Consider the following 14,696-nt stretch of genomic DNA (forward strand, 5'->3'; position numbering starts at 1 on the left):
TACGCTATCCCACTTATTTATACAACCATTTACCACAAATGCAATGTCATTAAATTATGATTTATTTATTTAATATTATTGTAATACATATTATGTTGTTTAAATTACCTTAAAGCGTCCGCTAAAAATAGTCCATCTACGTATTTGATATATTTCTATCTGCAATTCAAAGCCATTTGGTGACTTGTTAGGAAACATATTTAGATACAATTTCACCCAGTTCTTAGCTTTTACTACCTGTTTATTGTTGTTCCGACCGGTGTTTGTTGCACCACAAGCTTGTACTCGTGTAAAGACCAATGTAGAACTTTAAAGATAATCTCTCTTTGATCAGTGAGAAAACTTACTTTTTAACTTACTTTATCTGCTCCATTGCTCAGTAACGTCAATCTTTGTTTGATCCCCTTTCCCAAAAACTCTCATTACCAAACTTTAATCAAGTCTGTCAAATTAAATTAATGTGGTTATCCAACAGGCTCTGTTCCTGTTTGGCCTCCAAAACTTTAGTCCAGGCTCATTCGCACTACTCTGCCAATGGTCTTGGTCATCAGCAAATGAAAGGGACCATTCTGAATAGGCAGACAAAAGACAGACATGAGGACATCATCATGATGTTAATCAGTGCTCATTCGACTCCTTTAAACACTAAGTTCAATGGCTGTAGGACAACTGAAAGTCTGTCTTCAGAAACTCAATTCTTAACAATCATGGGTCAAAGCCACACTAGGGCACATGCTGTGAATGAGAAGACAAAATGATTGAAATAGCAATATCTAAATGCCATGGTTTAATACAATCCTTCCGAATGTGTCTCACTAATATATTGTAATGTTAATGCTAGTGGATCAGAAATTATCCTTATGAGGAAAACTCCTGAGCTTCCCTCCCTAATGTCATTCTATTTTAAGAGTCACTTTTGCTTGGATGTTTTTGCCATACATCACCAAACAAGCCAACTGCAGATTTAAATCACACCCACTCTCCTTTAAACACAACAGCAGACCAACCAGAAGACATTTTGATAGCTTTTGTGCATCACTGAGCTTTCATTCACACTTTCTTGTCTGCATGATACCCTAAAATGGGACCTGAGAGCATAATGGAAAAGTTTTTATTTTCTTTTGTTTTACTTTGTGCTCTGGCAGTGTGCACTTCAATAGCTCGGCCCGGACTACTGCAGCGTGTGATTCCAACAGCAGCCGTGCAGCCAAAGGGAGGCCCTTGTTTTGATTTGAAAAGCGTCGGTTGTTTCTTTAAGAGAGCTAGACAGAGGGGAGGACACACAGCGAGAGAAGGAATGAGATCATTCTTCGAGGCCTGGATGAATCAGCTTTTCTGCGAACACATACACAAAGCAGTTCATTCCACAGCTCTCCAGCAAGTGAGCATTTGGCTCCAAGATGTCCATTAAAAAGGCATCAGTCAGTGAAACTGAAATGAAACGATCCATTTTATGCTTTGAAATATTTTATGACTGAGAATTACCTTTGCTTAATTCAATTTCTGAGTGTAATTAGATACGAACTTAAGGGCTCATGGTGAACACATGCCAGATGCTTTTCAGATGAAGTAAAATGTTGATAACGGTCTCGAGTTTTATAGGAGACCACAGTTTCAACTTGTGCTGTTATAGAACAATTAAATGTCAGAGCAGAAAACACACGGCAGCATTTGTTTTAATAGAAACACTCTGCAAAGCTTTACATTTCCACCTCCAAAATTGGACTTAAAAATGACCCTACAGAAACTGAACTCTTGAAACGAAAAAAAATATAAAAATACATATACAACACTATTTACTTACAATCTATTCATAGTTTCAGATGCACCAATGTTCATCAAGAGGCTCTGATGGAGGCTTAGTCATGCTCTAACAACAGAGCTGATATAATTTTACTTTATTCAGCAGATAAATCTGTTCTATAGTGCACATGGCAGTAATCGAATCTAGAACTAGAACAAACAAGACACCTAATGGTTAAAGTCTGAATTGCACCTATTCACAAGGGTAGTGCATGTTATTAGATTTACACAGATAAATGTTGTCTTGCTGTTTTAAAACATCCTTTTGGAACCGATTTAAGAGCTTAAAGCATGAATTAACAGGAGGCTATAATCCCCTATTAACTAATAGACACATGAATAGATGGCATGTATGAATTAATAATTGCTGCCAACTTGAGTAAGCAAAAACCACAGTATGAAAAGGATCAAACAGCTAAATGATTGGAGGTGGAAAAGTTTATTTTTTAAAAACAGTTCAAAGTACATAGTTACATAGAGAGACATGTAAGACGGACATCCCCAAAAATGATGACTACAGGGCAACTGAGTATCTTTAAAAAGAAAAAAAAAAGGCAATTATTGCATACAAAAAAAATGCAACCTAAAGGTTTAACTAAAACCACGAAGTGGTACTGAAATTAAAAACAAAGCAAAAAAAAAGGATAACCATGTATAAATATGGAATCATAAATAAAAAGGACTTTAAAAATTTTCCTCTATGTAAATTTCCATTTGCTTGATGCATGATCTCAGTAGGGTCTGTCTCTGCGCTCCTGACGATGATCCCTGTTAAACAAAATAAAAAATATGCATCGTAAGTACATGAAGCATCACCCAGACTTCAGCATTTTGCATTTGTCTTGTTATACTCACAGTAAATGATGCTCACCTCATATCCATCTTGCCTGGGGGTCCCATGCCTCTCCTGCCACCTCGGTCCATGGGAGGACCACCCCTGCTACCTCCTCTGAATCCGCCCCTGTCCATTCCGCCACGGCCGCCTCTGAATCCACCACGATCCCCTCCCCAGCCTCCACGCATGCCCCCCGGACCACCACGATCCATTCCCCTGCCGCCCCTCATTCCACCCCTGCCACGATCACCGCCTGAAAATACAATTAAAACAAATCATGCTTTTTTCTGTTACACAACATAAATCTCCGTCACAGACACTTTGAGATCATCAGCTGATGAGGGAAGACTCAATATCTGCGTGTACCTGCAGGAGGGAAGGGAGGACCTCCTAGGCCTTCAGGTTTTGGAGCTTTACATTGGTTACACTCCGTTCTCCAGGAGAAGTTCTGATTTCCACACCCACTGTTTTTGAGATAAGTGTTAGATAGCCAGAAACATAGACGTTTAAGTTTTTATGCTTATTCAGCAGGCCTCGTGTAATGCAAAACAGATGCATCGTAATTTGGCTGCTTCAAAACGGTTTGTTTCACTCACGAGTTGGGACATTCCCAGTCTCCTGCTCTCTTCTGCACATTGCCTCCTGGAGGCCCATTCCAACCCATTCCACCTCGAGGGCCTCCACGAGGGGGGAATCCACCTCTCTCCCCTCCTCTTCCCATACCTGTTGGCATACAATACAAAGCCTCCATTACAATACAGAGAAACCCCCCACCTGACGGATTTCTACTGGCTTAAGGATTTATCATACCTCCACGGTCCATCCCAGGGCCACCTCTCATTGGCATGCCACCTCTCATACCCCCCATCATGGGCTTCCGGCGAGCCATAGAGACCTTTAACCTCCGGCCCTGGAACTCCTTACCTGAGGTATGAGCAACATGTTAATGTTTGAGAACATGTTTAAAAGTGAAAAGAGATCTTGAGTCGAACAGGCCAAATACATGTCAAGCAATTAACACAGCAGATGAAAATAATCAGAGAAACCAACCATCAAAGTGTTCAACAGCAGCTTTGGCAAAGGCAGGTTCCTCATAGGAGAGCGTGGCATCTCCCTTTGGTTTGCCAGTGTCTTTATCTGTGTAGATGTTTATGGCTGGTTGATTTAAACGTCGATTTATCTATGAGAAACAAAAATGGTCAAGATGGCTATGAAAAATGGAAACCGTCAAAGCAGCCACTACAACAGCTGAACTCGGATGATAAAAGGCTAATCTAGTTATGTAGCTCCTCACCCGTAACGCTCCACAGTGTTTGAAGAAGTCAGCCATCTCTGGTAGAGTAGCATTCTCCGTGAGGCCTGTGATGTAGATAGTGCTGTTCTCAGAGTCCTGCTCTCCTGGATGCCCTGGTGTTTGTGGGAGACAATCAAATTTACCATTTCATCCAAGGTGTATTTGTAATACATATTTTAACTACACTGTTAACAATTCTGAAAGAAGCTTCTTATGCTACTCAAGGATGCATTTTGATAAATTTTTTTTGTAAAAATAGTAAAAACTGAAATATTTGAAATTACAATTTAAAACACGAGTTTTCTATTTTAATGATCCTTCAAAAAATCATTTTAATATGCTGATTTGGTGCTCAAGAAACATTTATCAATGTTCAAAACAGTTGTTGCTGCTTAACATTTTTGTGGAAACTCTGCATTCATGATTTTCAAGCTAATTTGAATGAGCATTCAAAAAAACAGCATGTCTTTACTGTCACTTTACTGCATCCTTGTTTTAAAAGATTGAAAAGGCATCAAACTTTTTATCTGCAGTGAACATTAAAAGAGAGGGGGATCATTTACAGCACATACCCATGTCACGATCCATTCCACCCCTCATGCCTTGGGTTTCCATGGATCAAAGCAGAGAAAGACAAATTAGACAATGACATATCTTAAAAGCAAACCTGCCCATCTGCCAAGACAAAAAACCTGTGAGCAGTATTAAATACATTAAGATATGACCATTTTCAGGATTACCCTTGACCACAATAGAGTCTCAGAATGAAATGGAAAAAAAGACGCTTCTGTCAAAGGACACGTCTCAACTTTTGAAGAAATCCAAATATAAACCATTAGGACACTTTTTTTTTTTTTTGGTAAAAAGTGGCACACCAAATGAAATCTCTTAAGGACACATAGGCGTGAATGGCCTCTACATTAACTCGAGTGGACTAGCCAATGGAATACGCTTTAGGAACTTACCACCAGGCTTATTGAAGCCCCCTCTGTCTCCAGCGATGCTAAACATGAAGATATGAAGGCGATATTCCTTTTAGTCTCCAACCATAGGACTTCAATAGGAAATGAACACAATATCTCTCTCTAACCTTGCAAATGCCCCATGTGATAAATGTACAGTATTTTAGTAACTAATTGGGCTGCTTCATGACGTCTACAACAAGTTACATGGTCCTTAACAGTTTGGTTGCACAATATAAAAAGACATCCATTTAGGACCACAAATACAATTTCCTTTTGTAAACCCTTTTTTAAAATGGGATGAATTGCCAAGTTAGCTTGGTGCCTCATGCTTTGGGCTGCAACCAGTATAAAATGAATGAGGCAAATTGTAAATACAGCAATCCTGTTAGTTGGAAAAATCCCTTTAACTATTTAAATCCAAAAAAACAAAACAAAAACAATAAAACGTCAGCACTGAACAAAAGTACACGCTATAAAAATATATATTACAAATCACAAGATTTACAAAGTGTGATAAGTATATAAAAAGGAAATCACAAATATGCTGGTAAAAATTATCCAGATATTAGGCAAATAAAAACCAAATCAAGAAAATTCCCCATGGTTCTTTGAGTTGTCGCCTTTGAAATGGAAAAAGGTACTTAAAGAATAAGTACTGCTGTTCTTACATCGATCTCTGATACCTGCAGCGTATAAATGTGACAAAGAATGTTAAAACAAGGGCTTTGAAATGAGAACAGTACACAAATGCAAAAATATTCAAGTACATGAAAGTGTATAAAATGTAAATATTAGAAATGTTTAATAGCATGCTCACCATCCCTTGAAACAAGTTCAGTTGGACCAGAAATAACTTGATTTTCCTTTTTTGTTTGGAGTCAGTGAATACTTAGTTTCATTGGTTAACAAAAACCACCTACTAAAAAGTGTTTGAAGAACTGTTTATGCATAAAAGAACATTCTTACCTCTGGTTACCAAAGTGTTTCATTGTATGCTTGTCAATTAGACATTCAAGGTTACTCCAACCAATTTATATCAATGATCAATTTTTTCCCAACGCTGAACCATCCCTTCTGCTAGCATTCAGGATTTTGAAACCAGATTACTTTCTACATGCTCTCAATTGACAAACCTCCATTTAAAATTTAAAACCCAGTAAATAAGGACAAAACTTAAACACCCATCATCGTGTGCCACCATCTGCTCTGATAATTACAGTAAACTACTCATTTTTCCAAGACTCTATGCGTTTGCTAATTTTTCCATATCCCCATTCAAACTCAACAGCAGTACATCTCCTCATACAGCTTTTGAAAAACCAAAATGTTAATTTCGTAGGCAGCTTACTGCAACAATATAAATCGGTTGAATAAAAGACCTCAAAAAAAGAAAAAACTCAAATCTTCGATACGCTGCCACAATTGAAATAACCATGAGTAAAGAAAAGGCAAAGACCAGTAAGCTGTGAGAACAAATACATTAATTCCTCAGTCTTAGAATAAGAATTAAATGCCCCTCAAAATTGTAATCGTAAAAAAAAAAAACATTTGCAATATGTAAGACCAAAATAAAACATCCCAGCAACAATATCTTTTGTGGTTTAATAGAAACCTCTACAAATCATAGTGGTTGGATTAACTACACAAGAAACTCCACTCTTCTTAGACACCTGCGTGTGGTGAGTGATTCCGCTCAGAGAAATGAGCGAGCAGGAGAGCACTGAACAGTTAGTTACATTAAAGTCTGAACTTACCCCATGCCTCCGCGGCCCATACCCCCACGCCCACGAGGACCTCGATCATAACCATCTCTGCCAGAATCTCCTGGGTATCCACCCCGTTGCTGCGACCCTGGGTAGCCTCCGCTCACGCCACTCTGACTGTAACTGCCTACAGGAGAGATCACGCACTAAGCATATGGCCTTAACTTGATAAGAAACTTAAAATCACTGTAAAATTGTGAAAAACTTACTATAAGGGCTTCGCTGGTTGTAATCGTTTTGTGATGCACTCTGCTGGCCGTACTGAGGTTGTCCGTAAGAACTGTTCCCCTGAGGGGGGTAGGCAGCAGGTGGGCCTTGCTGGTGCTGCTGAGGTGGCTGTCCCTGCCCATAGCTGCTCTGCTGCTGTTGCCCATAGCCAGGCTGCTGAGCCTGGTACCCACCCTGAGGCTGAGAATAAGCTCCAGGCTGGGAATAGGCACCTTGGTTGTAGGCCGGCTGGCCACTTGCACTATAGCTGCAATACAGATAAATTAAAAACATCTGAAAGATGTGTGCACACTGTACATACTGTTTAAAAGGACATGTTAAATTGATCAAAACAAACAATTAAGAATTACCTCATTTCAATAAATGCTGTGCTTTTGAAATTTGTTCATGCAAAACTGTTCTCACAAAAGATATGGACAACTGTTTTCAACATTGATAATATTAAAAAATGTTACATATTAGAAATATCAGCATATTAACATAAACAGCCTCTTTGATCTTACACATTAACTACAGAAAGAAACAGGGGATTTGCATGCGAACTGTGCATTTCAAGTGCCATTCAGCATGAAGAATGAACAGCATATGGAAATACTGTGGGAGGCTCTATACAGCATCCTGTTAATGTGATGCTCTAGGAGACGGTCCAGTTACCTCTGAGGAGCGGAGGCAGCAGGCTGCTGGCTGTAGCCAGAGTAGGCCGGCTGGGTGGAGTATCCGGGCTGGGAGCCATAGGAAGCCTGGGTGGCAGGGGCCGCAGTTGAACTGGTGTAGCTGCTGGCCCCGTAACTCTGTGTAGGCTGACTATAAGCTCCTGGCTGTGCTGTTCCATATGCGGCTGAGAGGGAGAATAATGATTAAACATTAGTTGAGAATCATGTTCTATGTGCACCTGAATAAACACAGCATGATCATGTGTACAAGAGAACTACAATGGTGCAATTTAGAAAGCAGGAATTTCCAAGCCTAACAACTAAAAGGTGTGGGAAGTACCAAAGTCAAAAATGTCAACACACATTTGCTTTTTCAGATCCTTTTAACCGTAATACACTAAGACACTTTGCATTGCTTGCAAATTTCCCCACAAACCTTGTTGTGGTCTGTGCATTTCTTTAAAAAATAAATAAATAAAAAATAATCACACTAAATGAAGTATAGAAAATTGCACTTTAAATGAATTTTAAGAGAATATTGAGAAGTTTAAAAATCAATTACATCAACCAATGGATCCTCTGCACTGAAGAGGTGCCATTAAGAATGTGTTCAAACAGCTGATAAAAATCACAATCCATGCGATACCAATCCACCAAATAACGTTCTAGTGAAGTGAAAATCTGCATGTTTGTAAAAACCATTGAGATTAACTCCAAACCACTGCTTACTAGGGGTTGGAGAGGGAAAAGAAAAAAAAAACCTTTCACCGATGCATCACGATTCTCTCTTCAATGATTCTGAACATTTCAGAATCGATTCTGAGCTTGTTTATTTTTCCTGCATATGACACGCGTGCGGGCTAGAGACACAGCGGGATTCATTGCACAAAATTGGCACTGTGAGACATGTGCACATTGCTTGACAGTCTGTGCTTCCACCCGCCGTGTTTTACTTTAGATATGCTTTCATTTATGCCGTTTGGAATGCAGTACTATTAGATGCACGAAACTCGCACACTGACAGACTTTCACGGGCGCTTTGTTTTATATTGAAAATTGAGAATGTGATGCATCGTGATATTGAGTTGATAATGATAATCGTAATTGAACTGAATGGTGAAACCAGAGAAGATTCACACCCCTATTTTTAAGATGGAAGAACTGACATACAGAGATTCCAACTATAAACAAAAAGCATATAACTGAAATTTTGTTTAAGATGTAAAGTTGTAAAGATGTTTTTGCACAGCAGAAGAATTAATTGGGGGAAAAAAAATGTAGATCAAGAATCTTTTTGGAATCAGATCGTGACTCCCAGAATCGGATCATTAAGTGCCTGAAGATTCCCACCCCTAATAGATGTACAGGATGCATGACAACATGGTGATGCATCGTTAATCATAATCGAATCGTGGGCCTCTGAATTGTGAGATACCCATAGATTCCCACCCCTACTGCTTACAGCTAAAATACAGGTCCTCTTGTCATAATATGGCATGCTCCAATGAAAGAAAATAAATCAATCCTCCTCTATGTTTTAGGAGTGTGATTATGGAGAGATGTATGAACAGTTTAAAGTTAATGAGTTAAAAAATTGTTGAAAAGTTATATGTTGGTGGATTTTGATGCAAAAGGACAACAAGGGGCTGGACTTTTTCCACTGGAGGAAGCATTATTATGGATTACTTGTATTTCAGTCAAAAGCATCATAAGCTTTGCCTACAGACCTGGCGCTGCTGCTGCCGCTGCAGTTGTTGCTGCTTGTCCATATGAGGATCCATACTGCTGCTGTGCATACGCTCCAGCAGAGGGCGTTGCCTGACTGTAGGTGGACTCGGGTGCAGCGGCAGGTTGAGCATATGAGCCATAATCTTGCTGAGAATAACCCTGTTATAAAATAAGTTTTGTAGAATTAAATGCCACTGGATTCTCTTTAATAAAACATCAGATACAACAACCAGAATTGCTCAATTCATAGTTTCAGTATGACTGAAGACCTGGAGGGCAAAACATCCATTGAACTGCAGCACAAGCCTGTCAAGTTTCCAATCCACTAATATTTAAACCACCTCTCAAAAGAATAAAAAAATAAAATAAAATAAAAACGTAAACAAAATGCAAAGCACCCGCTGCAATATTTCAATTACTAAAAAGAGTAGGACAATATAAAACATTTAATGTAAAAAACACTTAAAGTGCCTTAATGAATTCAAACGATCGAAAAGAATTCAGTACACACTTCTCTGATGATGCATACTTTACACAAGCAAGCAGATGAGCCTGTATATATTTTTTTGTTAATGTTTGTGCATTGCGTTTATATTCTGGGTTTATACGCTTGCATGTAAAAAGTATGCATCATCAATAAGTTGTATACTGAATTTGGCCTTCTAATATTAGTTTCATGCTACTTGATTCAAACCTAAAAAAAAAAACTAAAAAAAAACAACTGTCAGTCAATGGAGGAAAGCCTTGTTTTGCCCTCCAGGTGGGCGTTCCTGTAAGGATGTGACGTTACCTGAAAACTATAAATTATTATCGAACAAATACACAGCATATGTGCAGAAATTTGTATGATTGATGAGTTTAGGTTTACCTGTGCAGTCTGTCCATAGCCCTGAGAAGGTGGGGTGGCGTATGAGGCATACCTGTTTAAGATGTGCATTTTATGCATGTTTTGTTATTTTTTTTAGATAATGAAAAGCATGCATTGTGTTAAGGTATATAGCATGTTAATGGAGGTGGACTTACGACTGCTGTGCACCAGCCTGGTTGTAGCTGCTATAATCTACAGGAAAGTAAACAATTACAAAAGATTAGAATTCCTGCAAACACAGTTAGAGCTGCGTAACATCAGGAAAATAAAGATGCATACTGACTGCACATATAACGTTAGCATTTTATTATATTCCAAAAACGAAGGGAGAAACATGCATGACTTGAGCAAACACCAGAACACAGACAATAAAGTGTAGCCCCTGCTGAATTCCAGCTATTCAGCTGGAACAAAGCATATATCAACAAGACAGGGCCAGTTGTTTAAAGTACTAAAGTATTCATAAGAAACAGGGGTCCGTGATATTGAATCACCACACTTATATTTTAGTTATTTAACTACATTTAGTTTAGTTAAGTACGATAAACTTAAGAAAACCATGCATTTGAACGTTTGCGTTTTCGCGTTATTTTAACTCTAAAACTGACGATGAAAAAAAACATCAAAAACAAGACTTGCAAGAAACCAAATCTCAGGTGCAAGTTTATTTCCCAACACTAAAGCAAGAGTGCAATACCAACACTAAACATTGCGTTCGTCGAGGTGGCTGCGTTCTTTATCCCGCTGTTTTTAAACCACGCCTGCTAGCCACTGTTTACTTGTTGAAACGAGCTCTGGATTTGCTATTTAGGCACTTAAAGAACATGAAAACACATTACAGTAAATTATTTTGATGGTGTGATGAATTTATGCTCTAAGTATAATATAAACTGATTTTAAAACCGGTTGGGCCGAGCTAACGATCCGCTAGCTTCAAACAACCACCTTGACCTAAAAACACAAATCTTAGGCCGCGTGCTCGAGGAATGTCGGTTATACAAAAACACCCAAATTCTTAACATTATTTAACAATTACCTCAACTGTGACAATGTCTAGCATTTGCAAAGTACTAAAATCCTAAAAATGAAAACGACATAAACGAGAGAAAGAAAAAAAACTCACTCGAAACTGACGCCATCTTTCCGTCGGAGAACGTACGCGATGTGAACGACTGTGCATGCGCGGCAAGTGCGCCTGCGTGAAGTCAATATGGAACATACCAACACACCGAGTGTAGAGGGTGGCGGATGTAAATCTCTGTTTGTAATTATTAACGTGTTAATGCCTGATTATCTATACAATTGCTTCCATCAATAACTAATCTGCATAAAACAGTTAGATATAGTTTAACAAATCCATAAATATGCGTATTAAAATTACGTTTTACTAAACATATTTGGATACTCCCCCAATGCGCTTGCCCGTAAGAGGAAGTTATTCGCTGTCAAAATAAAAAGGGTTGCAAATGACATTGTGGTTATTGGTGTAGCTTGGTCTTAGCCTACTTGTTTATTACTATTATTTTTTAAATTATTATAACACATTGGATATTTGTGCACTTTGTAGTAAGTACTCTCATGGTTAGATATATCTGTTAAAACAGACCGCAGATAGCCAGCGTCGAAACCTGGAGTGAAATGAAACTGGAAACATGAATACATACATTATGATATTCCTGCCTATTTAGATATATACTTGTAATGATAGCAACTGTCAGGTGATGCGTTTTTCATTTTACAATGCTTGATCATCTCTTTTCGGCATGGATGTGGTTTGGATCAAACCGTCCAGGTTATTGTAGTGGAACATTTTTAATACTCCTATTAATTTTGTCGACTTGGCTCTGTGGTATTCACGCCAGTCTAAGTTTAGGACCAGGCGGGGATTTTCCTGGATTTTATGGTAAGCAATGCACGAATATAACTTACAGGACTATGATTCCAGATTCTAAACATTCAGTTCCTGATGTCCCTTGTGTATTGCAGATTTCATCTTCTACGCCTTCAGTAATGAGGAGTTAACTTCATTTCTCTACAACATCACTCTGCTGCTGTGGCTCGGGCCCTGTCAGGAGAGAAGATGGGGCACTTTTGTCTTCCTAGCCCTCTCCTTCATCTCTACTGTGCTCCTTCCTCCTATTTATGCCCTCTTCCTCTTTGTTACCGGGGATGAAGCCAGCAGGGTCAGTGGTTACTCAGCCACCCACCTTGCCCTGCTCACAGCTCAGTGTCGGCAGGTGAAGCAGAAGAGAGTCTTGCGCTTTGTTCCTGTCTGGTCCTTGCCTTGGCTTTTCTTGATCCTCGACCTCTTCCTGCTTCCCAGTGCTCCTGGCCTGCTGCACTTTTATGCCATTTGCCTGGGTCTCAGCTGTATCCTTTCTCAACTTTTCTGACTTAAAGAATCCCCGATGTCCAACACAATATTCAAATGCCCCACATAGAGACTATTTTCGATATATTTCAAGTTTTCAAACTTTTTTATTAGCAGAAATTGTGGTTTAAGTGATAGTCCACCCAAAAACTCTTCATCACATACTCACCCTCGTGTCATTCCAAACCTGTTTGCTAAATATTTTGAAGAATGTTGATAACCAAACAGGTTTGGTTCCCATTGATTTGCATTGCATTTCTTGTCTATTCAACGAAAGTCAATGGGAACCAAAACTTGCCAACTAATTGCCAATATTCCACAAAAGAAAGTCATACAGGTTTGGAAGTACATGAGGTAGAGTAAATGATGACAGATTTTTAATTTGTGGGTCATTTTAATTAATTTAATATATATAGTATTTTATGTGATTTGTTTAGCGGAGTTAGAGTATGTAGAGTTCAATTATTGCTATATATATATATATATATATATATATATATATATATATATATATATATATATATATATATATATATATATATATATATATATATATATATATATATATAAATTAAAAATGTTAAGTCACCCCGCAGCCTCCTTAGATGTTTGCTGAGGCCCCTGGTTGAGAACCACTGCGGTACACTTTGTGGTATAAAATGATCTATTTATAAACTCATTAAAGTAATGCCCTTAATATATTATACAGACAATAATGAGTTTATTGAAATACTGGAGCAGATAGAGAAACTGGGTGCTTGTGCCTGCTTGCCAAAATGGGCTTACATCCCTGTTACCTCTCATCCACACCTGCCTGTTTACCACAACACCTCAATAAGGTTACTGTGAACTTTATGCTAATAATTCCTTTTTTTATTGCATAATCTAACTAGAATGATTGAGCTATATTATTGTTCTGTAATAGACCAGAGCCATCAACCAGTAGATCCCAGTTGGAAGATCATTCTGCATGGCAGCATTCTGTGTCTGAGTGGCGTCAGGAGCCTTTGATGGGAACCGATTCACAGCTGTTAGAGGAGGAGATGCTGAGAGCAGGGATACTAGCATCACTCCACGACGTGCCTGAAGGTCTTGTGGACAAAGTGGAAGTACCCAAGTCCTCAGTGTCCTCTATACGGTTAGTACATACTGTACATGACTGGTTCTTCTACAGTGAGCTCTTGAATGCTGTTCATCTATCTAAACTCCTGCACTTTCAGGCTGCAACAGCTAGAGAAGATGGGCTTCCCCACAGAGAAAGCTGTTGTGGCACTGGCCGCTACAGGGCAGCTGGATGGAGCAATCTCTCTGCTTATTGATGATCAGATTGGGGAGGAGGCTGTGGTCATCTCAAAAGGAAAGAAGTCATCATCAGCATCATAGCTCAGGGATACTTCTTCAAATTAAAGCTGTACTATAGGATTGCTCTATATCATTCCATTACTTAAGCATCAGTTCAGCCAAAAATGAAAATTTGCTGAAAATTCACACTCTCAGGGCATCCAAAATGAAGATTAGTTTGTTTCTTCATTGGAACGGATTTGGAGAAATTTAGTATTACATCCCTTGGGTGCCATCAGAATGAGAGTCCAAACAGCCAATAAAAACATCCATGTGTCTCCAGTCCAACAATTAACATCTTGTGAAGGGAAAGGTTGTGTGTTTGTAATAAACAAATCTATCATTAAGGCGCTTTAACATTAAACCATCACTTCTTGCCAAATTATGTGTCCATAATTTATAAGGACTTTTTTCACTTGTAAACTCTGCCAGATCTGTGCATATTTCTCTCCCGATTCAGAAAAGACTATGGATAGAGGATTCATTTGAAATGAAAAGGTCTTGATGGATTGGCGTTTTGCCTCACAAGACGTCAATGATGAACTGGGGGGCGTATGGATTACTTATGGATTAATGTGATGTTTTAATAGCTGTTTGAACTCTCATTCTGCCAGCACCCACTCACTCCATCACTGAGCTAGTGACATAACGCTAAATTTCTCCAAACCTGTTCCGAAGAAGAAATTCAGCTGTATTTTGGATAGCTTAAGGGTGAGTACACTTTAAGCAAATTTTAATTTTTTGTGAACTATTACTTTAAGCAAGGCAGCGATCTTCAAGGTGAACTGTTACTGTGTATTTACTACTTCATGATTTGCTGATGTGCAACAGAAAATCCAGTGGATTA

General features: G+C 38.7%; 2 protein-coding genes across 2 annotated transcripts; one reads left to right on the top strand and one right to left on the bottom strand.

Moving 5' to 3' along the window:
* Positions 1–2,223: 2,223 nt before the first annotated feature.
* On the bottom strand, positions 2,224–11,371 carry ewsr1b (EWS RNA-binding protein 1b). Its single transcript, XM_042723854.1, has 16 exons — positions 11,261–11,371; positions 10,293–10,329; positions 10,138–10,189; positions 9,269–9,428; positions 7,543–7,726; positions 6,870–7,135; positions 6,652–6,787; positions 4,898–4,935; positions 4,505–4,537; positions 3,933–4,045; positions 3,689–3,818; positions 3,449–3,562; positions 3,235–3,361; positions 3,005–3,102; positions 2,675–2,891; positions 2,224–2,571 (listed from the first exon to the last, which is right to left on the bottom strand). The coding sequence occupies exons 1-16, from the start codon at positions 11,274–11,276 to the stop codon at positions 2,535–2,537; spliced, it is 1,758 nt and encodes a 585-aa protein (XP_042579788.1). The 5' UTR covers positions 11,277–11,371; the 3' UTR covers positions 2,224–2,534.
* A 201-nt stretch (positions 11,372–11,572) lies between these two features.
* rhbdd3 (rhomboid domain containing 3) lies at positions 11,573–14,267 on the top strand. The gene is made up of 5 exons (XM_042723858.1): positions 11,573–12,040; positions 12,124–12,507; positions 13,218–13,347; positions 13,434–13,646; positions 13,729–14,267. The coding sequence occupies exons 1-5, from the start codon at positions 11,878–11,880 to the stop codon at positions 13,889–13,891; spliced, it is 1,053 nt and encodes a 350-aa protein (XP_042579792.1). The 5' UTR covers positions 11,573–11,877; the 3' UTR covers positions 13,892–14,267.
* The last annotated feature ends 429 nt before the right edge of the window (positions 14,268–14,696 follow it).

The sequence above is a fragment of the Cyprinus carpio genome, chromosome B5 (genome assembly GCF_018340385.1).
Source record: "Cyprinus carpio isolate SPL01 chromosome B5, ASM1834038v1, whole genome shotgun sequence".
Lineage (NCBI taxonomy): Eukaryota > Metazoa > Chordata > Actinopteri > Cypriniformes > Cyprinidae > Cyprinus > Cyprinus carpio.